The following is a 23415-nucleotide window of genomic DNA, read 5'->3' on the forward strand; positions in this document are numbered from 1 at the left end:
GTGGCTTGTGCACAGACGTGATGGGGATCTTGAGGGAAATGTCAAGCTCAACCTACCAAGGACTGACTTCCAAAATCCGCGGGATGCTCAGGGCAGGCTGCCCTGGGTGAGGCCAGCTGGCGGTCAGAACCGCTATCGGCGGGCTGGCTGGTGGGCGGCCCTAACCAAGAGAGGCTCCATGATGGGGTCTGGGGGGCTGGGATGGACAGGCATAGGGATGGGGTGAGGAAGGGGTGGGATTACCTGCATCCTGCCCTCCTGTGGGGAGAACAGCAGGGACAAGCAGAAGGCGCCACTGTGATCTCTACGGAAGGTCCCCAGGCTCTGCCCACCACCCCAGCCCCCTCCGTGTGTATCACGACACGGGCTATGAGTATCTAAACCTGCTTCGAGCCCTTATCCCATGCCTCACGGGGGATCAGCCAGTGCAGCACATTAAGGGGGAAAAATGAGAAGTAGCAATGCCATCAAAATATATCACGGGCTGTCACGTCGAAATACGTCTGTGCCATATATATACAGACACATGGGCATGTACATAGACATACTTATGTGCGATATGGGTTTGTATGCCCGTGTGCATATTCGTCTGGGGACCTTTCTGGTGGTCACAACAGTGGGGGGCGCTCCTGGCACGTGGAAGATAGAGTTAGGGACACGGCGTGGCACCCTCCGGTGCCCAGGACGCCCCACATCAGAGAGTCCGTCAGCCTCAGATGTCAGCAGTGCCCAGGCTGAGAAGTTCGGACCTGCATGAGAGACTCTATCTGTCCATCCATCTACCTACTCATCCATCCACCATCCATGCAGCCAGCCAGCCATCCATCCATCTCTGTCACTATATCATCTATCTATCATCTATCTATCTATCTATCATCTATCTATCACCTATCATCTATCTATCACCTATCAAGCATGTTTATGGTCAGGGTTCTCAATCAACGGTTATTCTGTTCCCGGAGACCCAGGGGCAATGTCTGGAGAGAATTGGGGTTGTTCACAACTTGAAGGGAAGGCACTGCCATCTAGTGGCAGAAACTGGGCATGCTGCTAAATATCGTGGCGTGCGCAGGTCGCCCCCACAAAAATCAATCATCCGACCCCCCAAATGTCAGTCGCGCTGAGGCTGAGAAGGCCCCCCGAAAACGTTAGCAGGAGAGAGTCCTCCTCTCTCCCTATCTACCTGTTTACCTGTATCTGACTATATGTGGCAGGGCTGTCAAACAAGGGCTATTCAGACCCCCCGGGAAACCCCCATCTCTGCCCCTCCACCACCTCCGGGGGACCCCCATCGCCGCACCCTCCGCGGTGCCCCGGGAACACCCCATCACCACACCGCCCGCAGCGCCCCGGGGACCCCCATCTCCGCACCCCCATGCCCGCGCCCCTCCACCACCTCCGGGGGACCCCCATCGCCGCACCCTCCGCGGTGCCCCGGGGACCCCCAACTCCGCACCCCCATGCCCGCGCCCCCCCACCGCCTCCCGGGGACACCCCGATCTCCGCACCCTCCGCGGTGCCCCGGGGACCCCCATTTCCGCACCCCCATGCCCGCGCCCCTCCACCGCCTCCCGGGGACACCCCATCTCCGCACCCTCCGCGGTGCCCCGGGGACCCCCATCTCCGCATCCTCTGCGGTGCCCCGGGACCCCCATCTCCGCACCCCCATGCCCGCGGCCCCCACCGCCTCCCGGGGACACCCCATCTCCTCACCCTCCGAGGTGCCCCGGGGACCCCCATCTCCGCATCCCCATGCCCGCGCCCCCCACCGTCTCCCGAGGACTCCCCCATCTCCGCACCCTCCGCGGTGCCCCGGGAACACCCCATCACCACACCGCCCGCTGCGCCCCGGGGACCCCCATTTCCGCACCCCCATGCCCGCGCCCCCCACCGCCTCCCGGGGACACCCCATCTCCTCACCCTCCGCGGTGCCCCGGGAACACCCCATCACCACACTGCCCGCTGCGCCCCGGGGACCCCCATCTCCGCACTCCCATGCCCGCGCCCCTCCACCGCCTCCCGGGGACCCCCATCGCCGCACCCTCCGCGGTGCCCCGGGGACCCCCATCGCCGCACCCTCCGCGGTGCCCCGGGGACCCCCATCTCCGCACCCCCATGCCCGCGCCCCCCCACCGTCTCCCGGGGACACCCCCATCGCCGCACCCTCCGCGGTGCCCCGGGAACACCCATCACCACACCGCCCGCAGCGCTCCGGGGACCCCCATCTCCGCACCCCCATGCCCGCGCCCCTCCACCGCCTCCCGGGGACCCCCATCGCCGCACCCTCCGCGGTGCCCCGGGAACACCCATCACCACACCGCCCGCAGCGCCCCGGGGACCCCCATCTCCGCACCCCCATGCCCGCGCCCCCCACCGCCTCTCGGGGACACCCCTATCGCCGCACCCTCCGCGGTGCCCCGGGGACCCCCATCTCCGCACCCCCATGCCCGCGCCCCTCCACCGCCTTCCGGGACACCCCCATCTCTGCGTCCGCCCCCCACGGCTCCCAAGGGGTCCCGCCACGTCGGGTTCCCGGAGACCGTCCGCAACGACCTCCGCCCCTGCCCCTCGGCGGGCACAGCTGGTTTTGAGGCGCAGCGCGGCGGCGACGCGCAGCCTGGGATCCGGACTAGGAAGGCAAGTCGGGGCTCCGGCGGGCGGGGCGGGGGCCTGGGCGGGCCGTCGCGCGGGGCGGGGCCTCGTTAGGGGCAGGGCCTCACTCGGCAAGGAACGGGCGGTGCGGGGCGGGGCTCCGGCGGGCGCGGCGGGGCGTGTCATGGGCGGGGCGCCGCGCCGCGCCGCGCGGGGCGGGGCCTCGTTAGGGGCGGGACATCACTCGGCCCAGAGCGCGCGGCGCAGGGCAGGGCTCCGGCGGGCGGGGCGGGACCTGGGCGGGGCGTCGCGCGGCCCGTGCCTCGTTGGGGGCGGGGCTTCCATGGATCCACATCGCGCGGCGCGGGGCGGGGCCTGGGCGGGACTTCACGCACGGCGCGGGGCGGGGCTCCTGTGGGCGGGGCGGGGCCTGGGCGGGGCGTCGCACGGCCCAGGGCCTCGTTGGGGGCGGGGCCTCACTGGGCCGGAAGCGCGAGGCGGGGCATCCGGCTCCAGGTCCGCCTGCAGGCCCGGTACGCGGCGCGGGTGTCGGGGCGCCATGGTGCTGAGCCCGGTGATCAGGAAGCTGCTGCACAAGCGCGTGGTGCTGGCCAGCGCCTCCCCGCGCCGCCGGGAGATCCTCAGCCACGCGGTGAGCCAGCGGCCTGCGCCGGGCCTGGGGCCGGGGTCTGCGGCGGGGCTGGGGGCCGGGGGTCTGGTGACTGCGGGCCTGGGGCCGGGGTCTGCGGCGGGGCTGGGGCCCGGGGGGCCTGGTGGCCCGGGGGCCTGGTGACTGCGGGCCTGGGGCCGGGGTCTGCGGCGGGGCTGGGGGCCTGGTGGCCCGGGGCCCTGGTGACTGCGGGCCGGGGGCCGGGGTCTGCGGCGCGGCTGGGGGCCCCGGGGGCCTGGTGACTGTGGGTCTGAGGCCGGGGTCTGCGGCGGGGCTGGGGGCCGGGGGCCTGGGCACCTGGGGGGGGGGCCGGGAGCCTGGGGGCCTGGTGCGGGGGAGGCCTACTGATCTGGGGCATCTGGGGCCAGAGGGTCTGGTGACCTGGGGCTCTGGTGACTGGGGGACTGGGGCTCCAGGTGATTGGAGGTCTGGTGACTGGGGCTTCTGGTTCTGGTGTGGGGGCGGGGGCGCGCTGGTGAGCCAGGGACCTATTGATCTCTAGGCCGGAGGCCTGGGGGAGGGGTCTGGAGACCTGGGAGGTGGGGGGCGGTGGGGGGAGGTGTGGAAGGGGGAGGTCTCGGTGACGGGGGGATCTAGTGATTGGGAGCCTCGTGCCTGTCAGCCCGTTTCCAGGGGCCTGGGGACCAGGAGCCTGGTGACCAAGGAGGGGCCTGGTGCCAGGTGGCCAGGGGGGTGGTCTGGTGACTGGTCCCTGGGGCCAAAGGGCCCTGGTGACCCAGGATGGCCTGGTGCTGGGGGACCTGGTAACCGAGGGCTTGCTGACCAGACCAGTGGGGCTCGTGCCAGGAGTCCTAGTGACGCTGCGGGGCCCTGTGACTGGGGTCTAGTGACCAGTGGCTCCAGGCCAGGAGCTGCGGGCTGCAGGCTGGGGAAAGTGGGACTCTTATTGATCTGGTAGCAGGGGTCTGCAGACTGGGGTCTTCTTTGGAGCCATGGCATGGTGCTGCAGGGTCCCAGTGACTGAGAGTAATTGCAGTCTGTATGGTGTGGGACCAGAGTCTTCGGGCCAGGCCAAGTAGCCTAGGACCTGCCGGCCGGGGGGCCGGTGGGGGGTAGCGCTGCCAGGCCAAGGCCATGTCTGTGCCTGAGCTGGGTCCATCCTGGAGCTGGTAATGGGGGAGAGACGGAGCCAGAGTGGAGGGGACGTGGTCACTGTGGGGAGGCCCTGTCTGGGGGGCAGGGGGTACTGGAGATAGGAGGAGGGGTTGGGGGGTGGTACAGAGCAGAAGACAGGGTGTAGGAGGTCAAGGGCCGAGGAGGGGGCCCCTGAGAGAGGTGGGGGCAGGGGTGCCCAGAGCCCCACGGGAGCTCTGTCGGGGGGCTGCCGGTGGGTTGGGGAAGTTTGGCGGTCTGTGTTCAAGACCACGGTCCTGTCTCCACCAACTCCGGGGTGTCACCTTCTGCATGACCAGCTCCCCACGGGGAGCTGTCTTGCCTGTCCACATGTGTTTGGGGACCACGGTCGGTCCTTTGTGGCATTTTGTGCTGGCGGGATGTTTTCAGCTCTTTGTCCACCGTGGGGGTGAAATGCTGGCCTCAGGGACACTTTGGGAGCCCTTTGACCCCACAGAGCCTCGGACCCCTGCGCCCCAACCAAACTGTCCTGCTGGCCTCTGCGTGGCTGCCCCGTGTACCGATGTCTTCCCACCAGGTCTGCGGGTCCCCGGCCAGCCAGGGGCTGGCACTGGTCAGTGTCTCACTTCTTCCTGGCGCGTGGGAGAGGCCACGTTTGCTATAAACCTGGCACATGCTGCTCAAGGTCCTTGGGTTCTTCCTGTCATGCCCCAAGACCCTGTTCTCCCCTCTTTCAGGGTCTCAGGTTCGAGGTGGTGCCTTCCAGGTTCAAAGAGAAGCTTGATAAAGCGTCCTTCCCCACGCCTTATGCCTACGCCATCGAAACCGCCAAGCAGAAGGCCCTGGAGGTGGCCAGCAGGATGCACCAGGCAAGGGGGCTCTGCTTCTGCGTCTTTAGAGAGTTCTCTTGCTCGGTTTTCGATGGACATGTCATAAATAAATGCCATTTACCGTATCCTATGCAATTACTGCAGCTGATCTATGAATGAGTGTTGCCGTGTAGCATACTGTTATAATTAACGTGATAGTACCTTTGATGTAACATAGTTGACCCGTCTTACTCTGTAATATGCCATTGGGATTAACAGAATGGTATCATTTATCGTAAAAAATTAACGTAGCTTATTTATTACTATGTGCTACTGTGTAACATACTATTACGATTAATATTACAATATCACTTACAATAAAGAATGAATATAGAGTATCTATTTCTGTATATGACTATGTAAGTAATATTGTAAGTAATATAATGGCATCACTCATGATACAGAATTAACGCCCAGGGTCCTGGGATTGAGCCCTACGTTGGGCTCCTTGCTCAAGGGGCACCTGCTTCTCCCTCTCCTCCCAGCTCCTCCCACCCAACACTGTGTCTCCCTCTCTCTCAATAAATAAAATCTTTAAAAAAAAAGAAAAAAATGATACAGAATTAACGGACCTAAATTATTGTTTTATGTTGCTATGTAGTATACTGTTGCAATGAGCATAACATCGTCATTTATGATACAGAATTAGTGGACCTAAACTATTACTATTATTACTATATAATATACCATTGCAGTGAGTATAGCAGCATCGTTTATGATACATAATGAAGGTAGATTAGTATTGCTAAGTGTTATAATAATATCCTATTGTAATTACTGTAACATAACAGATGCACCGTACTTAATGCTATAATAAGTATTGCTATAAATAAACAAGTATTGATCCATTGATTTTCGACAGTGGAAAGGTTAATTTTTAAGTACAACCTAGTCTGTATAGATCCCAGACGAGCGTGTTCAGCTGCAAGCCTGAATTTTCCACTTGGATTTATTTTATTGTCTGGACTACCTTTTCTTCAACTTACATTGAGCAGGTCAAAAAACCGGCTTTGTCCTTAATTCAGGGTAGCTTGGGGAGGATTTGGGGTCACACTCGTGTTCCTACTGGGGACATTCTTAATTTCCGAAGTGAGACAGGCTTCGTATCCACCCGTCACGCCACCAGGGTATTTGGGCAAGACCCACAGGGATGTCGTTTCTAAAGCTGGGTTCGGATTTCTTGCAGAAGGACCTCCGGGCCCCAGATGTTGTCATCGGAGCGGACACCATTGTGGTGAGTCCCCCCTCAGGGGCCTTTTCTGGCCTCCAGTTTGGTTTTTGTGTCCTTGGTGACTGAAATCAAGGTGTGGACGGTGAGATCTGGCTTAGTGAGAGTGGACCCCTCCCTGGTTCTCTGGCAGACGGTCGGGGGGCTGATTCTGGAGAAGCCGGTGGACAAGCAAGATGCGTACAGGATGCTCTCCAGGTGGGTGCAGACTGCGGTCCCCCTGGGAACAGCACTGGGGCAGGGTCTGGGGCAGGGTCCATGCGTGGGGTGGGGTCAGGGCCCAGGATGGGGTCCACACCTGGGGTGGGGAGCAGGCCTTAGGGTGGAGTGAGCACCTGGGTCTGGGTTAGTGTCCCAGGCAGGGTCAGCACCTGGGGTGAGGTTGATGTCCAGGGTGGGGCCTGGTTCCCAGGTTAGGGTCCCAGGCAGGGTCAGCACCTGGGGTAGGGATAATGTCCAGGGTGGGATCTAGTTCTCCCATTAGGGTTCTGGGCAGGGTCAGCACCTGGGGGGGGGGGTTAATGTCTGGGGTGGGGTCAGGTCCACAGGTTAGGGTCCCAGGCAGGGTCAGCGTCTGGGGTGGGGTTAATGTCTGGGGTGGGGTCAGGTTCTCAGGTTAGGGTCCCAGGCAGGGTCAGCACCTGGGGTGGGGTCTGGTTCCCAGGTTAGGGTCCCAGGCAGGGTCAGTACCTGGGGTGGGGTCTGGTTCCCAGGTTAGGGTCCCGGGCAAGGTCAGCACCTGGGGTGAGGTTGATGTCTGGGGTGGGGTCAGGTTCTCAGGTTAGGGTCCCAGGCAGGGTCAGCACCTGGGGTGGGGTTAATGTCTGGGATGGGGTCTGGTTCCCAGGTTAGGGTCCTAGGCAGGGTCAGTACCTGGGGTGGGGTCTAGTTCCCGGGTTAGGGTCCCGGGCAAGGTCAGCACCTGGGGTGAGGTTGATGTCTGGGGTGGGGTCAGGTTCTCAGGGTAGGGTCCTGGGCAGGGTCAGCACCTGCGGTGGGGTCAGGTTCTCAGGTTAGGATCCCAGGCAGGGTCAGCCCCTAGGGTGGGGTTAATGTCCAGGGCGGGGTCAGGTCCTCAGGTTAGGGTCCCGGTCAGGGTCAGCACCTGGGGTGGAGTTAATGTCCAAGGTGGGGTCAGGTCCTCAGGTTAGGGTCTGCACCTGGGACAGCGTTCAGGTCCAAGGCGGTCCATGCCTGGTTCACGCCTGGAATGGGGTCCGAGCCTGGGGAGGGGTCTGTGCCCAGCCTCCCTGGCCACCCTTCTGGTTGTCCGTGTGTCCGTGAGCTTTTACTCCTGGTCTTGTCCTTCTGAGTGATGGCCTCCCCATGCCCACCTCCATATGACCGGCTTTCCCCCTGAGCTTCTGCTCAGGCAGAGGGCAGACAGGCAGTCTCCCTCCCGGCGGGGCATGCCCACCCACCCATCTCAGGGTGTCTCAACCCCCAGGCCCTGCTGTGTCCCGTGCACTGGTGTCTCACTCTACTGCAGGACAGTAGACAGACGCAGGCTGAGAGCCGGGTGGCCGGAACATGCTGCGTCCGTGAGGCGGGGGGGGGACACATCATACTGATTGCATCTTGCAGGCTGAACGGGAAAGAGCACAGCGTGTTCACGGGCGTCGCCATTGTCCACTGTTGTACCAAAGGTACAGTGCCAACAGCACCCTCCCCAGGCCCGGGGCCACCACTGGAGGAGCATGCTCCTCCGTCCCCACAGAACTGCACCCTCACTTCTGCTTCCAGAAGTTGGGGCTGCATGGAGGCTTCGAAGCACTTGACAGAGATGGGCTCGCCCGCCCAGCGTGACCCATACAGGTGCTTCCCTCCACACCTTCTGGGGTCTGGAAGGCAGAGGGGATTGGCTCACTCTGGCCATCCTGAAATCACAGTAGAACAAAGAAGGTGTGTGTTTCTTTTTTTTTTTAAAGAACCCAAACCCCAAGGATTTGCTGTAAATGCTGCTTTGTGTAATGTGCCCTGCAGGCTGTGCTCAGGGCTTTCCAACCCCACAGCAAAGGCCTCTATTCCTGTAGGAAACCCCAGACACCCCCCCCCTTAGTCTGGGTCTGTAAGTTGCAACTTTTTTATCTCGCAAATCCCAGGCCCCCTGCTGGTCTGGGTCTGCAGGTTGCAACTTTTTATCCCCCAAACCCCAGCCCTCCCCCACCCCTCTGCTGGTCTGGGTCTGCAGGTTGCAACTTTTTTATTCCCCAAACCCCAGGCCCCCCCACTGGTCTGGGTCTTCTGGTGGCAACTTTTTATTCCTCTCACCAGTTTTGCTTGCTTTAGTTTATAACTCTTATTTTTCCTGCTTGTGGCCTCCTCCTGCCCCCGATTAACAGTTCTTAGCTGACTTATACTCAGAGCCAGGGCACATGTCCCCCAGATACGCAGAGAACAGCTCTGGGGTCCTGAGGCCGTGCACCCTGACCGGCAGCCCTGTGTTGCAGACGGCCAGCTGGACACGGAGGTGTCCGAGTTCCACGAGGAGACCACGGTGAAGTTCTCCGAGCTGTCTGAGGAGCTCCTGTGGGAATACATCGACAGCGGGGAACCCATGTGAGTCCCTCGTACAAGGACACTAATCCCGTGCGTGGGTGCGCCACCCTCATGATCTGATCCCCTCCCAAAGGCCCCACCCCCTAACGCCGTCGACTTGCAGGTTAGGTATACTTGCTTGCATATATACTCAATATATGAATTGGAGGGGGGGCGGGGGGGGACACAGACATGTAGTGCATAGTCATCGTGTTCGTGTCCCGATTACAGCGGGGGCCAGGCTCGGGCTGTCAGTGCAGGGACCCAGGTGATGCCTGTGCTAGAGGAGCAGTCGGGGCCGGGGGCTGCAGCAGGGCCCGTGTCAGGACCTGAGCTGCCCTGTGCTGGGACAGTGGATGAGAACCACCCACCGTGTGAGAAACAGTCTTTCTTCACGTGCTGCTGTCAGGTGAACCGGTGGCTACACGGCTGAGCACCCCTGCTCCCCGTTCCGTTTCCCCCCATGGAACGGGGCCGGGTGGGGGACAGGTGCATGGGTGCAGACGCCAGGGGACGGTCCCACTGCCGAGGACGCCCTGAACTGATGCCTCCTGCCATCTTAGGGACCGGGGTCTGGGCCAAGCAGAGGAGGGAGGGTCAGGTAGAAAGCACTAGGCGCTAAGTCAGGGTCCGGGAAAGGGTCTTTGAAGTGCCCTCTTTGGTCCCTAAGGAGGTCTTGGCAGAGGCTCCTGGACCAGAGATGCGGACGTGCACAAGAGCACGGCCGGGGTCCGGGTCCTCTCTGCACTGCCCCCGAGACTGCCGTGCCCCAGGCCTGGCGTGGGAGGGAGGCAGTGACCCCGGGGGACCGCCCGGGACACCTTGTCGTTGCCCCTGGCGGGACCAAAGGATCACTTGGGACTTTTCCCAGAGCCAGACTCCTCACTGAAGCAGCCGGGGTGATGGGCCGGCCATCCCGTCTGATGGCACGGAATGAAGCCATCCACCAACCACCAGTCTTTTGAGCCTCGAAACTTTGCTTTCTCCCGTAATCTTGCACCCGCTCTCCCTCCTGCCCCGTTCTGCTTCCTTCCTCCCCGCGCAGGGACAAGGCCGGTGGCTACGGAATCCAGGCTCTGGGGGGCATGCTGGTGGAGTACGTCCACGGAGACTTCCTCAACGTCGTGGGCTTCCCCCTGAACCACTTCTGCAAGAAGCTGGTGGAGCTGTACTACCCGCCCCGCCGAAAGGACGTGCAGCGGGTCAAGCACGACTCCATCCCACCTGTCGACACCTTCGAGAACCTGAGCGACACGGAGCAGGGCAGCTCAGACCCTGCTCAGGGCAACGAGGGTGGCAGCCACCGAAGGGCAGAGGCGGGCGGTGACAGAGGACAGATTCCTGCTGGCTCGCAAGGAGCAGACTCCAACGGGACAGTGGGGATCACACCCCAGTTCCCAGCGGGCCTTCTAGAACTCATAGACGGCTTCAAAGCATCAAAGGTACCTGTCTGAGTGTCCTGGGGCAGCCGTAACAAATGACCGCAGACTGGGGGCTTAAGACCACGGAAATTCATCCTCTCCCAGCTCTGGAGACCAGAAGCCTGAGATCCAGGCGGGGCAGGACCACTGAGATCCAGGCGGGGCGGGACCACTGAGATCCAGGCGGGGCGGGACCACTGAGATCCAGGCGGGGCGGGACCACTGAGATCCAGGCGGGGCGGGACCACAGCGTCCCTGGGCTGGTGGCCGCATCCCTCCCGTCTCTGCCTCCGTCCTCACGCGGCTTCTCCTCTGGGTGTGTGTCTCCTCTTCTGTCTCTTGTAAGGACACCTGTCGTTGGATTTGGGGCCACCCTGATTCAGGATGAGCTCATCTCAGATCCTTCACTTCACATCTGCAAAGAGCCTGTTTCTAAATAAGGTCCCTTTCTCAGGTTCTAGGGGTCAGGACTTTGGCGTATCTTCTTGGGGCCAGTGTTCAGCCCATTAGAGTGTCCCCAGCTGGTTTTCGTCCTTCACTAAATGGCTTGGCACAGAGATACTGACTTCGGGGGCCACAGAGGCTATGACCTGATTTCCCGGGGCGCACACCCTGGCGTGTGAGACTCCGTGCTCAGGGCTGCAGTGGCCGAGGCCTGTGCCCAGCGGGGGCAAGGTGTCTGTAGGGTGTTTGAAGGTGAGCAGCGGTCATGACCCCAGCCTGGGCCCGCAGTGCCTCGCTGGCCGACTTCTCTGCAGCCCGGGGAGGCAGGGCCAGAATGTTGACCGGGCAGCAGCCTTGGGATGCCCAGCATTCCCACTGGCCAGGTGGTAGGTGGACTGTAGCACCGGGTCACCAGCTGCCTGGAGGGATCTGCAACCTCGTCCTGCTGTGTGGCCTTGGGAATCCCGGACAGCTGTCCCAGCCAGAGGGTGTCCCAGGAGGGGTGGGAACCTGCAGGCCAGTGAGTGCTTGCCGGAGGTAGCCGGTGCCTGTGATTGTGGCCTCTCCTGTCCTTCCTGCACGGTCACAGACAGTTTCCAGGAAACACCCGGGTGTCCAGGCCAGACTGGACAGCGTCTCAGGCAGAAGCCTACCTGGTCATCTCCCACCATCTCCGCCAAGGATGGGGCTGGTAGCGGCCGTCCCTGCACTCTGCCCTTCCGTGCCCACGCAGCTGGTGCATCTTCTCCGGCCTTCTACCGCTGCCCCACTCAGCCGACCTCCCAGCTACCTGAGTGGCTCTGGGCTTGAGAGACAGCAGGGAGATGGCCCTCCCTGTGCCTGGGCTCTGCTGGGGCCACGTCAGTGGCTCTGGGGATGCTGGGTGGGGACTGCAGACTGCCCCTTCCCACACTCCACCCCAGCCACCTCCTTGTGATGGCCTTGTCAGGGGCAGAAGCTCTCATGATTAGGAGAGGTGGTTGTGCTGTGTTGTACCTCCAAATACCAAGTTTCCCTGCAAGTAATAGTTAAGACAGAACTGCAGCGGCATCGTGCTGTCACTCGATTGAGCTATACTCTGGTCCTCGCATCTGCCTACCTATTTTTTTTTCTTTTTAAAGATTTTATGTATCCATTTGACGGGGGGAGGGGGAGAGGGAGCATAAGCAGGGGGAGCGAAATAGGGAAAGGGAGAAACAGGCTCCCCACAGAGCAGGGAGCCCAACGTGGGGCTTGATCCCAAGACTCTGGAATTATGACCTGAGCCGAAGACAGACGCTTAACCGACTGAGCCAGCCAGGCACCCCTTCTCTGGTCTGTTTATCTGCCTACCCACCTATCATCAAACTGTCGTCTATGTATCTACCTGTGTACCTATGGTCAAACTGTCTATCAATTATCTGTCTGTATATCAACTATCATCTGTCTGTCTCATGTATTATCTATCTACTTGCCCACCTGTGTATCCGTCTGCCCACTTAGTGCATTGCTCTCCTTACAAAGGTGTCCCAGTGGTCAGGTGAGCTGACCAAGCTGAGGGGCAGTAGGGAATCTGGGAGCATATGTCACCTTGCCAGGTCCATCACGGTAGTGCTAGAAGCAGCTCCGCGTCTGGCCCTTTGTGGATGTGCATCAGTTGTCACAAAAGGTTTTTGCGTTCCAAGCTGAGAGCAGCATGAGTGAAGGTCATCGCTGTTACCGGAGGCCATGTGTCCTGAGCTTTGTAGAGACTCTGCACCTTAGGACAGCCCTTTGCCTCCAAATACCATCACATCCTGAGGTCCTGGGAGTTAGGGCTTCAACATACAGATCTTGGGGGAAAACACAATTCAGCCCCAAACTGCAACATACCGGTTTTTCTCCCATGGGACAGTTTTTCCGCTTGGTATTCACTGATGTGCTTTTGCCTTGTGCAAACCTTGTACCGGCTGGAGCCTAAACCCACGGTTCTCTGGAGGAGACGTTTCTATTGACAAGTTAAATACGTTTCACAGCTTTGACCTCCATGTCTGGGGTCTGTGGGAGTCAAAAGTACATGACAAGTCACGTAGTAAGTCGAATTGTACTTGTTTTTCATGGACAGGCCCTGTTCACAGCTTGCAAGCTGAAGGTGTTTGATGTACTAAAAGATGAAGCCCCGCTGAAGGCCATGGATATTGCAGGCAAAATTGATGCCTCTGTGTGTGGAACTGAACGGCTCCTGGATGTCTGTGTGGCCCTGGGATTACTAGAGAAGGCAGACAGAGGTAAGAACACATCCGAAGTGTCTTGCTGAGAATCGCTGTAGGTGGAAGGGAGTCACCGAGTGAAGGTGGCTTCTAAGCCAAGGCAGGGAGGACCAGACCCTCAGAACGTGGCTTTTCCCCAAGGGTAGGAAGCAGAGGATGGAAGCAAGGAGCCATAAGTGTGTGTGTGGGGGGGGGTTGTTTGTGTGTGCGTGTATGAGGAGAATGACTTCTTTATGGACTGTGCTCTCAAAGGAGCTGTATCACTTAGAGTTCAGCGGAGAAACAGAACCGAAGGAAGATGTATGTGTGCACGTCATAGATACGGGTTTGTTTTTACTTATTTAGAGAAATGAGATGAATGGGTGGATACACATAGACAGATGACGGATTGGTAATAGAGATGAAGAATAGCTAGGTAGGTCACGGGGTTTTGATGGATAGACTGACGGATGGATAGATGAATGGCTGCATGGATGGATGGAAGGACAGATGGAAAGAAGGAAGGATGGCTGGATGGATGGACAGAGGCAGGAAAGAAGGAAGGAAAGCGGTGACAGGAAGAATGGGTGAATGGGTAGATAGGAAAGTAGATGGATGGATGGATGATACGTAGATGGATGGATGGAAGGAAGGGTCGATGGATAGGTAGGTAGGAAGATGGGTGGATGGATGGGCGGGTGGGTAACAGTGTGTTTGCTGAAATGAACGAGACTCTGGCGCATGGTCTCAGAGCAGACGGTCCTATGGATGCTCCCTGTGGATGGCTTGGAAATGACGGCGGAGGGTCAAGGACCCCAGGCAGGAGAGGCACCTTCACTTCTGTGATAAGGAGGAAAGCGGGGTGCTGGCATGGGCCCCAGAACCTGCCCTTTGCACAAAAGTCATACAAATACCTAGTTACGATTTGGAACACAGACAACAGAACTTTCTCCTCACCCAGATCGTTCTAATGGTCTTCTCCTCTATCAAAAATAATGACTGAACCTAGAGAAAGTTCTGGGTGTCCAGACTTTTAATCACCCCGGAGCTTCTTCCCGCACGTTTTTGCCGATGCCTTGCGAACCCTGTGAACCATTCCCACACGTGCTCGTGGGGCATTGCTGCTCTTCCGAAGGCCCCTTTGGAAGTAACAACATTTAAGTATTAAAACGGATGCAGTGCTGTTCTTTATCTCCAATGGTTGCAGTCGGTGGGGCCTTCCGTTGAGAGATAGGGGTCTCCTCCACCATCACCTGTACCCCCAGCCTCCCATTCTCCAGATGTGGGTGCCCTGGAGGGGCTCTTGGAGACCAGGTCCTACAGACAGCCCGGCTGAGTGTGAAGAGGATGGAGGGAAGAAGAGCCCCACCAGTCCAGGCTCTGCAGAGAAACAGAACCCGGGGGATATAGACCTGCAGTTGTAAAGCAAGGAGACGGGTCATCGAGCTGCCATAGCGGGGATGGTGGAAAATCAATTCACAGTGGCCCTGAAGTCTTGAGGCAGAATTCCTTCTTGCTCAGCAAAACCTCATCCCTGCTCTTAACGCCTTCGACTGATTGGACAGGGCCCACCCACATCGCCTAAGGTCATCTCGTTCTAGATGTCAAACCACCCTCCACAGCAATATCCTGCCTTAGCATTGCATTGAAGAACTGGGGGCCGTGGCCCAGCCGGGTGACTGTCCCCGGGGCTTTGGGGGGGTTCGCTCTGGGGATGTCTACTTTGGGTAACCCAGGAATCCACCTGCATGCTGGGTCGGGGCTTGTCTCCCTGTGGAGCCGCCCCCATGCCAAGACCCCCGCTGTGGGGTCTGCTGCCGCGTCCCCGTTAGGAGCCCCCACGATGCCTTGTCGCATCAGGTTACTGCAACACGGACCTGGCAGATCTGCATCTGGCATCCGACGGCGAGTATTCTCTGCACGGCTTGGCCATGCACAGCAATGACCACGCCTGGAACCTCTTCACAGACCTGGAGCTCGCCGTGCGGGAGGGAGCCAACGTGGCTTTCGGGAGGAAGGCGGAACACCCCGTTCAGGTAGTGTAACTCCGGACGTTCGTTTTCACATCACCGGCGTAGCTTGCGGAAGGACTGACGGGTGCAGAACCCGTCTCCTGCTGGCGGGTTAACCGGGACCTGTTACAAAACCATGGAACGTTGGCCTCTGTGACATCAGGGATCGTCCAAGGAGGCCGCAGCTGGCTGGCTGGTGTGGGTGGGGGGCACGGGGGGGGGAATGGCGTGCAGGGTGCCTGGCTGCTCACGGCTGCGATGACTCTGCAAGGGCCGGGCAGCACCCGAGAAGGAGACAGTGTTTGTAGGACCAGGCTCCGGAGGTTGCGCGGAATTAACGCACCATGTTTCCTACCTGCGGTTAAATCGAAGGGACCCTGTTACTCAAGTCACGGTTTACAAAGCACTTCCTGCCTGTGTCTCTCCCTCGTTCCCCTTTCCCCTTCGAGAACCCTTTGGGGGTCCACAGGCAAGACTGCGGTGCGTCCCGTCGGGCCCTCCGCCTCCGGCTGCAAGTCTGGGTCTGCAGAGCAGGACACAGTGGGTGCTTTGGGGTGCGCACGGCCATCGCGGCCTGGCCCCCCGCAGGCAGCACGGTGCTGCCTGCAAGGGCCACTGGGGGACCCCACCCCATACCCCCTCCTGCTTGTCCAGGGAGATACTTTGTGGGGGTCTGGGGCCTCCAGCGTGACCGTCCCCGTTGACTGACTTCAGATCTTAGACGTGGGCATCTGTGAGGGTTAGGATGGGCGGATTCCACTGGAGCTGGACCTCAACCCACACCCACACCGCTGTGCTGGACACGGCCCTGCCCCCACCGGACCCCACCCCAGTCTGCTTCTGCCCCACCCAACCTCCACCTGCCCCACCAGCCCTTCCCCCACCCAGGTGTGCCTAGCAGGGCTCTCCAGCCCCCAACCCTGCTCTGCCCCTCCCTAGTTGGCTGTGCCCCATCCACCCCCTCCCAACCCAGCTCTGCCCTGAAGGAACCCCCCCCAGCCGCCCGGGCCTGACTGTGTCCCCCCAACCCTCTCCTGACCCAGCTCTGTCCTAATGCCCCCCGCCCCGTGAGCCCTACTGAGCTCCCTGCCTGCAGAAATGCCCGGTGGCCCCCAGCCAGGGTGCAGAAACCCCTGGGCCTCTGTGTGGCTCTCCTCAAACCCCGTTCTGTTTCAGAGCAAGCAGACCAAGCTGCAGTTCATGCGGGCCATGCACGGCCTCACCAACCTGACTGCACGCCAGGTGGCCACAGCCTTCGACCTGTCCCGATTCACCTCCGCCTGCGACCTGGGAGGTGCGTAGCCCCCCCCCGCCAGGAATCGGGTGCAGAGGACTCCATGCGTTTCTTGTGTTAAGTCATGCCCAGCTCATCTGCTAATGAGATGTCCAAAATGGGTTTCTGTCTCTACAAAGCACCCAAGGCCCTGAATTTAACCGCCATGGTGGGGCTTGGGCAGATATTCCCAAGTGTTAGGAGGGTCTAGTGATGGGCAAAGACCCCCATAGAGTCTGTAGGGCCCTTTCTGGTGGCTGCTGACGGGCGGGACGGGATCGCAGACCTCGTCTGCCCCCATCCCATCAGCTGTAATTATGCCCCATATAGTTTCCACCCCATCCCAAACCCCTCTTTATCCCAGGACCGCAGACAGGAGGAGCAGACTCCTGCTTAAGGGGCCCAGTGGGGTTGGGGTCCCAGGGGGAGCCCAGAGCTACCAGCTTTCATTTGCCTGTCATCTGCACACCTTTCGTCCCAGTGGCCCAGAGTAGGTGCTCTAGCTCCAGCCATCACATCTGCATTCTTGCACCAGAAAAGAGAGAAGAGTGCAGCCCCCCACAGCTGGGCCCTGATGCTCCCTGCATGAGTCTGTGGCCACCCCTGCTCATCTGCGCTGGGCCTGCACCGGCTCGCGCACCGGCTAGCGAGGTCCTGACCCTGAGGGGCCCCGAGGTCTGCATGAGGCAGCACGGATCTCTGCCGCCGGCTGGCTTTCTTTCGCGGTGCTGGCCTCACTCTGTGTGCTCGGCCATCAGTTTGGTTTTGCCAAGGTTGAATTTGGGAGACCGGCAAGGGTTTCGTCAGCGCCAGACGGGTCGGGTCACAAAGTCTGTGTTTGCATTCCTGCAGGCTGCACAGGTGCCCTGGCCCGAGCGCTCACCCAGCAGTACCCGCGTCTGAAGGTGACTGTGGTTGACCTCCCGGAGGTCATCGAGCACGTCCCGTGTTTTCAACCTGAAGGACGGCAGACAGAGCGTATCAGCTTCGTGCCAGGTCAGTGCTTCTTTGTCTTTGCCGTGAGTCAATGTTGGGCCAGCCTCATTTGTTTCTACAGAGGAGTGTGCAGGTCTGAGTGTCTGTGTGGGTGCGTGTGTGTCTTCTGTGAATACGTGTGTTTGCATACGTGCGTATCTGTGTGTGATGTGTTTACGTGTCTCTGCGCAGGTGCATGCAAATGTGTGTATCTCTCCGCATGGACATGCGTGGGTGTGTTGTCTGTCTCTGCACGTATGTATTTGTGTGCATGTGCCTACATGTGTGTGTTGTCTGCGTGTGCAGGCAAATGTGTACATGTGTCTCTGCATGGATCTGTGCCTTGTCTGGGTGCGTGTGCATGCATATGGGTCTCTGTGTGTGTGTGCACGTGTGCATCTCTAAATCACGTGAACGGGAGCGTGAGCAGCTACGTCAGTGGCATTGGAAGCGTCGTGGGGGGAGGGCAGGTGGGGACGTGGAATGGCAGACACGGGCGTCTCCGGGTGTCTACACCCGACCAAGGCCACAAACAGAAGTTACATGAAAGCCGGAGCGGGAAGGCCTTGAGTTAGACGTGAGGGAGAGCTTCCAGGGGGCAGCCCTAAATGTGGGAAAGAAACCCTTCCCGTCCTGAATCTCATGAACGCCGTGGCCTGGCCCCAGGGCAGACGTGCTGGCGGGCGCAGGGGTTCCGACTGGCATGTTCTGGGGCTCTCCCTCCCTACAAGCAGTCTTTCTTCTGCTCCAGCAGTTCTGGGGAGCGGGCCGCCCCCCGCCGCCGTGTCCATCAGGTGCAGGACCCGCTCCGGCTTCCCTGACGGGCTCCTGACACCGTGTTTTCACCCCAGGTGACTTTTTCAAGGACGACCTCCCGGAGGCAGAACTGTACCTCCTTTCCAGAATTCTGCACGAGTGGCCGGACGACAAAGTGCACGAGTTGCTGAGCCGCGTCTCAGGCAGCTGCAAGCCAGGTGAGACCGTGCCGCGTCGGGTCCTTCCTGCAGATGTAAACGCCGTTTTCATTTAAAAAGAAACAATTTACAGAGAGCCAGGTTGCCCCCTTCCAGTCCCCTGGGTACCGTTTACCATCCCCCTGACCACGTGCTTAATCCACAAGGAGGATGGCGGGAGCTTTGGGAACGTCTCACCTGAGTCTCCTCGTCCTGGACCCATAAAGCCAGTGACGGCGTCCATGCTCTTGGGCCCCAAAGTCTCCTGGATGCTCCCCCAGCCGTGTCCCTCTGGACACAGCCTGTGGCTTCCCCAAGTGGTGTCCTGAGCACTTCGTGTCCAAGCCAGTCGGGGCCGATATGCCCATCAGGCCGCGGAGCAGGGCGCGCCTGGCCCCCGGAAGCTCTTCCTGGGCCCTAAGAGGTCCCAGTCCCATAAAACACAGCGTCAGTGGCATTGGAAGCGTCGTTGGGGGAGGGCAGGTGGGGACGTGGAATGGCAGACACGGGCGTCTCCGGGTGTCTACACCCGACCAAGGCCACAAACAGAAGTTACATGAAAGCCGGAGCAGGAAGGCCTTGAGTTAGACGTGAGGGAGAGCTTCCAGGGGGCAGCCCTAAATGTGGGGAAGAAACCCTTCCCGTCCTGAATCTCATGAACGCCGTGGCCTGGCCCCAGGGCAGACGTGCTGGCGGGCCCTCACTCCCGTGTCTTGTGCTCCCGGTTTCTTGCAAGGCACCTCCGTTGCCGCCTTGTGCACTTAGGGAACATAAACGATGCAGCAGTTTGCGGGTCCTTTTTTACACTGCGACGGGGCTTTTGTCTTCTGCTCCGCGGGCACCAGGAGACACCCCACGTGTTTGATCCCATTTCGCACACAAAGCAAAGCAAAGGTAAAGTGCAACGAAGTGTGTGTGTGTGTGTGTGTGTAGAGATAAAGAGAGAGACACAGATTTGTTGCCAGGAATTAGCTCATGTGATTGTGTAGCCTGGGACGTCCAGGCTGCAGGTTGAATGAGGCACCTGGAGACCCAGTGACAAGCTGATGCTGAGGCTCTAGTTTGAAGACCGGCCGGAGGCAGAATTCCCTCTTCCTGCAGGAGGTCAGTCTGTTTTTCTCTTGAGGCCTTCAACTGACTGGACAAGGCCCATCCACGCTACGGAGGGCCCTCTGCTTTACTCTGAGTCTGCAGACTGAACCGTGAATCTCATCCAGAAGGAAACTTCACAGGAACTCCACAGAATGATGCTCGACTGTGTATCTGGGCACCGTGGCCCAGCCGACATGACCCGTAAAATTAACCATCACCGCGAGCCCCTCCCCTGCAGGGGTCTGATGCCCCGCACAGCCGGGAAGGCCGTCTCTGGTTCTCCGTGGCTCCCGGTTCAGACACAGGGCCCCGTGGAGGGCGCACGGGAACGTTTTATTCTGGACGAGAGTCGGCCGACATTTTTGATGCGTCCCGTCCGCCTCTTCCTCCAGGGCCCCCTTCCACGTGCCGGCCGCTCTGTGTCCCCTCCCCCCACCTCCCATCCTCCAGAGAAAAGCCCCCTGCCCCCGGCTGACGTGGGCGTTCTCCTAGCTCCAAGAGCGCCGAGCCCCCACTCCTCCCAGGTGAGCAGGTATCCAGGCCCCTCGAAGACACACGTGGGGCCCGTGGGACAGAGCATCAACACACCGGCTCCTGGAGGCAGAGGGCAGAGTCTGTCTGTGCACAGAGCATGGCCACAGGAGTAAAGAATGAGAATGTTCTTACAAATGAAGAATAAGGCAGAGACGGATTGGACCTACAGCCACGGCACGGAAAGCCAGGCGATTCAGGGTTCCAGCCAGGAGCCCTAACGCCCGACCCGTGGGGGCCCCCAGGCCCCGGGAGCCAGAAGCCGGGAAACCACCACATCCCGTATCGGGCACAAAGCTGACATTTGAGGATCCCGGGGACCCAGAGATGAGCCTGTGTGGAAACTGAGTCACACACCAGGAATGGGCATCAGAAACACACGGGGTCCCTCAAAATCAGTGTGAGGACAGCAGAGCCACGGTATATATTCAGCGGGAAGGGGGGCTGGGTGGCTCAGTCCGCTGAGCGTCCGACTCTTGATACCGGCTCAGGTCATGATCTCAGGGTCGTGGATCGAGCGGCGAGTCAGGCTCTTGGTCAGCGTGGAGTCCGCTTGAGAGTCTCTCTCTGTCCCTCTTGCTGGCTCGCTCTCTCTAAAATGAGTAAATCTTAAAAAAAAAAAAAGTGCAGCACGGAAAGTGAATGGACAGATTCCCCCATTACTGGTTTACATGTGTAGACAGAAGTACCGTAGACGTTTGTGGACTCAGTGAGCCTGCCATTCCTAGGAGGCTTCTGGAGACATTCTGGAGTGAAGTGCACACGGACACCCAGGAACCGGGACACTAGGGTGCTCCCGCCACGGGACAACATTGGGGGGCCCCAGGTGACGGCCCAGGCAGGGGACGGGGGGGCGGTGAGAGGCCTTTGGGCCGGACATGCAGAGCCATGGACACAGATGAGTTACGTCACATGCCGGAGGGTTTGGAAACAGTATCACAACGTGTTGACAAATCTTCCGGAGCATTTAGGAACATGTTAACAAGAGCTGCAGAGGAAACTAAGCAACTTCTTTTAAATGAGCAAATTTCAGGGCCAAGATAGCGTAGTTAAGGCATCCTTGTTGGTCCGTGTAGCAGGATGACTTGTTCAACCTTCCCCCCCCACCCCAAATTCATGTCCCCTTGGAACCTGTGAATGGGACCTTATTCGGAAACAGGGTCTTTGCAGATGTGATGAAGTGAAAGATCTGAGATGAGCTCATTCTGGATCAGGGTGGCCCTAAATCCAATGACAGGTGTCCTTGTAAGAGACACAAGAGGAGACACACACACACAGAGGAGAAGCCACGTGAAGACGGAGGAAAAGATGGGAGGGACATGGCCACCAGCCCGGGGACACCTGAGCCCCAGAAGCTGGAAGAGGCAGGAAGGACCCTCCCCTGGAGCCTCTGGAGGGAGCACAACCCTGCCCCGCCTGGATCTCAGTGGCCCTGCCCCGCCTGGATCTCCGACTCTGGTCCCCAGAGCTGGGAGAGAATAAATAACCAGTCCGTGGTCATTTGTTGCCACAGGCCCAGGACACGCATGCTCTTAGTGAGAGGTGTGGTCATACCCATGTCACATGGGCTCACCACGAAGAACGTGGCCCTGGGAGGACTGGTTTCTGCCTGTTTCTTCCCCGCCACGTTCCCAAGCCCGGGAACAGAGCCCAGCCCAGAATGCATGTTCACAAAGCTGAGAATGAAAGAATTGTAAAACTGTAGTATCCCCTGGGGAGGAGACAGGGTTGGGAATTGAGCTCTGGGTGAATCCTCACCCCCCTCGGGAGACAATTAAGTTTCAAGGAGTGTTTATACTGTAGAGGGAGTGGGGTGGGGGTGGGGTTGTGCACGGGGGCATCGAGGCTTCTCCCCCACTGGCTGGAACTGCTGGGTAAACTTTCAGTAATGCTGCCTGCCCGCCCATTCATGCCAAGCTTGAAATCGGCCACGAGACACGTCCTTACAACACAGACCCTGGCAGCCGCCAGGAACCAGGGCTTCTCTCCACCCCCAGAGCTGGGAGTTCAGTGGTCAGCTGCACCGAGGGCAGAAGGGGGGGGCGGGGGGAGCCTGGGGGCCGCAGGACAGAGCGGAAAGTGGGTGGTTTTAACTTAAGTCTTGGGGAGCCAGTGGTATTAACCGCTCGTATGTATTACTTTGAAAAGCACAGACTGATACACTACAGAGCGAGCATATATGCTCCGATCCCGGTTCTGTTAACTGCCTAGTCACTGAAATGCCTGGAACCAACAGAAGACGCACCAGAATTCTCCTAGTTGCCGTCACTGCTGTGGTGTTGCTGTCTCCCTTGCCCCTTGTCCGTGGGTCTCAGTTTGAAGAACAACCACATAAAGCAAACATAACCTACTTCCTTCGGGGCTCCTTTCCATCCCAAGGGTGTTAGGTTCCCGCGGCTTGGTTTCTGCATCCTTTCTGAACGCTTTTAAGGAAAATAGAGGCGCAGACAGACGTCTATAAGGGCGCGCACACGGGCGCACACACACGCACACACTTCGTTCTTGAAGCTCTCACGCTTTGTGCACCAGTAATCCAAGTGTTCCTGGAACTGGCGGGGCGGGTCCTAACCCTGCTCCAGAGCTCCCGGCTGCTCCTGGGATTTCCAAAGTGAATGCGTGCTCCCTGACGGGATCTCGGGTCCCTACACCCAGAGTTCCTGACTTGTTTCCCCACGCGGTGAATCCATAGTGGAGCCCCGGGCTGTGGGCGCGTGCGCTGGGCATCTCTGCAGCGCGGGCCCTGAGACTTCTCCCTATCTGTTTTCCTCTTCTCCCCTCCATGCCTTTCTGTCTCTGTGCCCCTCTGGTCCTGGTTCCCCAGGCTGGTGGGCACTGTCCTCAGCCTCCCCGCAAGTAGTCCCGTCCCCCTGGAAACCGGCCGCCCCAGCCGGGCTCCCCGCCGGGTCTTGCGCACGACTGCAGCTGGCTGTGTTCTTCGCAGGCGGTGGCATCTTGGTGGCCGAGACAGTCCTGGAGGAGAATCGAGCAGCGCGGGGCAGCCTGCCCGCGTCCTTGAACCTGCTGGTGCGGACCCAGGGGCGGGAGCGCAGCCTGCCCGAGTACCGCAGGCTGCTGGAGCAGCATGGCTTCTGGGACGTCCGGCTGGCGCACGCGGGAGACAGGCTGGACGTGGTCCTGGGCACCAGAGCCTCGCCACCCTGAGGCCCCCGGCATTACACGCTGCTCTCCCCGGAGGCCCACGGGGGTCCCCGTCCCCACTGTTGGCCGCCAGGTACAACGATGACCGACAGCTCACCAACCGTGTAACCTAACAGATTAAAGCAGCAAAATGCACTTGCTCCAAGCTCATTTGTGGGTTCCGAGATGGGGCAGGCCGTGCCCGGAGGGGGTCAGCGCCGGCCAGGGCTCGCCCGGGGTCCCGCCTGCGTGGCCGGAGCCCGTCCGCCTTTGGAAAGGCGGCGCGGCACCCAGGGGCGCCGGTTGGGCGGGAGCCTGGGGCCTGCCCGGCTCTCTCCAGCAGGTGTCAGCGTTCCGCGCTGCCCCGGCCCCACCTG

At 59.9% G+C, this 23415-nt stretch overlaps 1 protein-coding gene across 1 annotated transcript; it reads left to right on the plus strand.

Moving 5' to 3' along the window:
- The first annotated feature begins 3103 nt into the window (after positions 1-3103).
- Positions 3104-23415, plus strand: ASMTL (acetylserotonin O-methyltransferase like). The gene is made up of 13 exons (XM_035725725.1): positions 3104-3244; positions 5095-5226; positions 6413-6460; positions 6588-6652; positions 8039-8100; positions 8905-9013; positions 10038-10434; positions 12941-13103; positions 14925-15100; positions 16253-16370; positions 17202-17345; positions 18176-18298; positions 22842-23415. The coding sequence occupies exons 1-13, from the start codon at positions 3152-3154 to the stop codon at positions 23060-23062; spliced, it is 1851 nt and encodes a 616-aa protein (XP_035581618.1). The 5' UTR covers positions 3104-3151; the 3' UTR covers positions 23063-23415.

Source organism: Zalophus californianus, chromosome X (assembly GCF_009762305.2).
Source record: "Zalophus californianus isolate mZalCal1 chromosome X, mZalCal1.pri.v2, whole genome shotgun sequence".
NCBI classification, from domain to species: Eukaryota; Metazoa; Chordata; class Mammalia; order Carnivora; family Otariidae; genus Zalophus; species Zalophus californianus.

Bases quoted from the DNA above. Each gene is read 5' to 3' on its own strand.
- ASMTL (XM_035725725.1), top strand. From the start codon at position 3,152: ATGGTGCTGAGCCCGGTGATCAGGAAGCTGCTGCACAAGCGCGTGGTG. The intron at 15,101-16,252 runs GTAGTGTAACTC...GTTCTGTTTCAG, and splicing joins AGGCGGAACACCCCGTTCAG to AGCAAGCAGACCAAGCTGCA. The intron at 16,371-17,201 runs GTGCGTAGCCCC...GCATTCCTGCAG, and splicing joins CTCCGCCTGCGACCTGGGAG to GCTGCACAGGTGCCCTGGCC.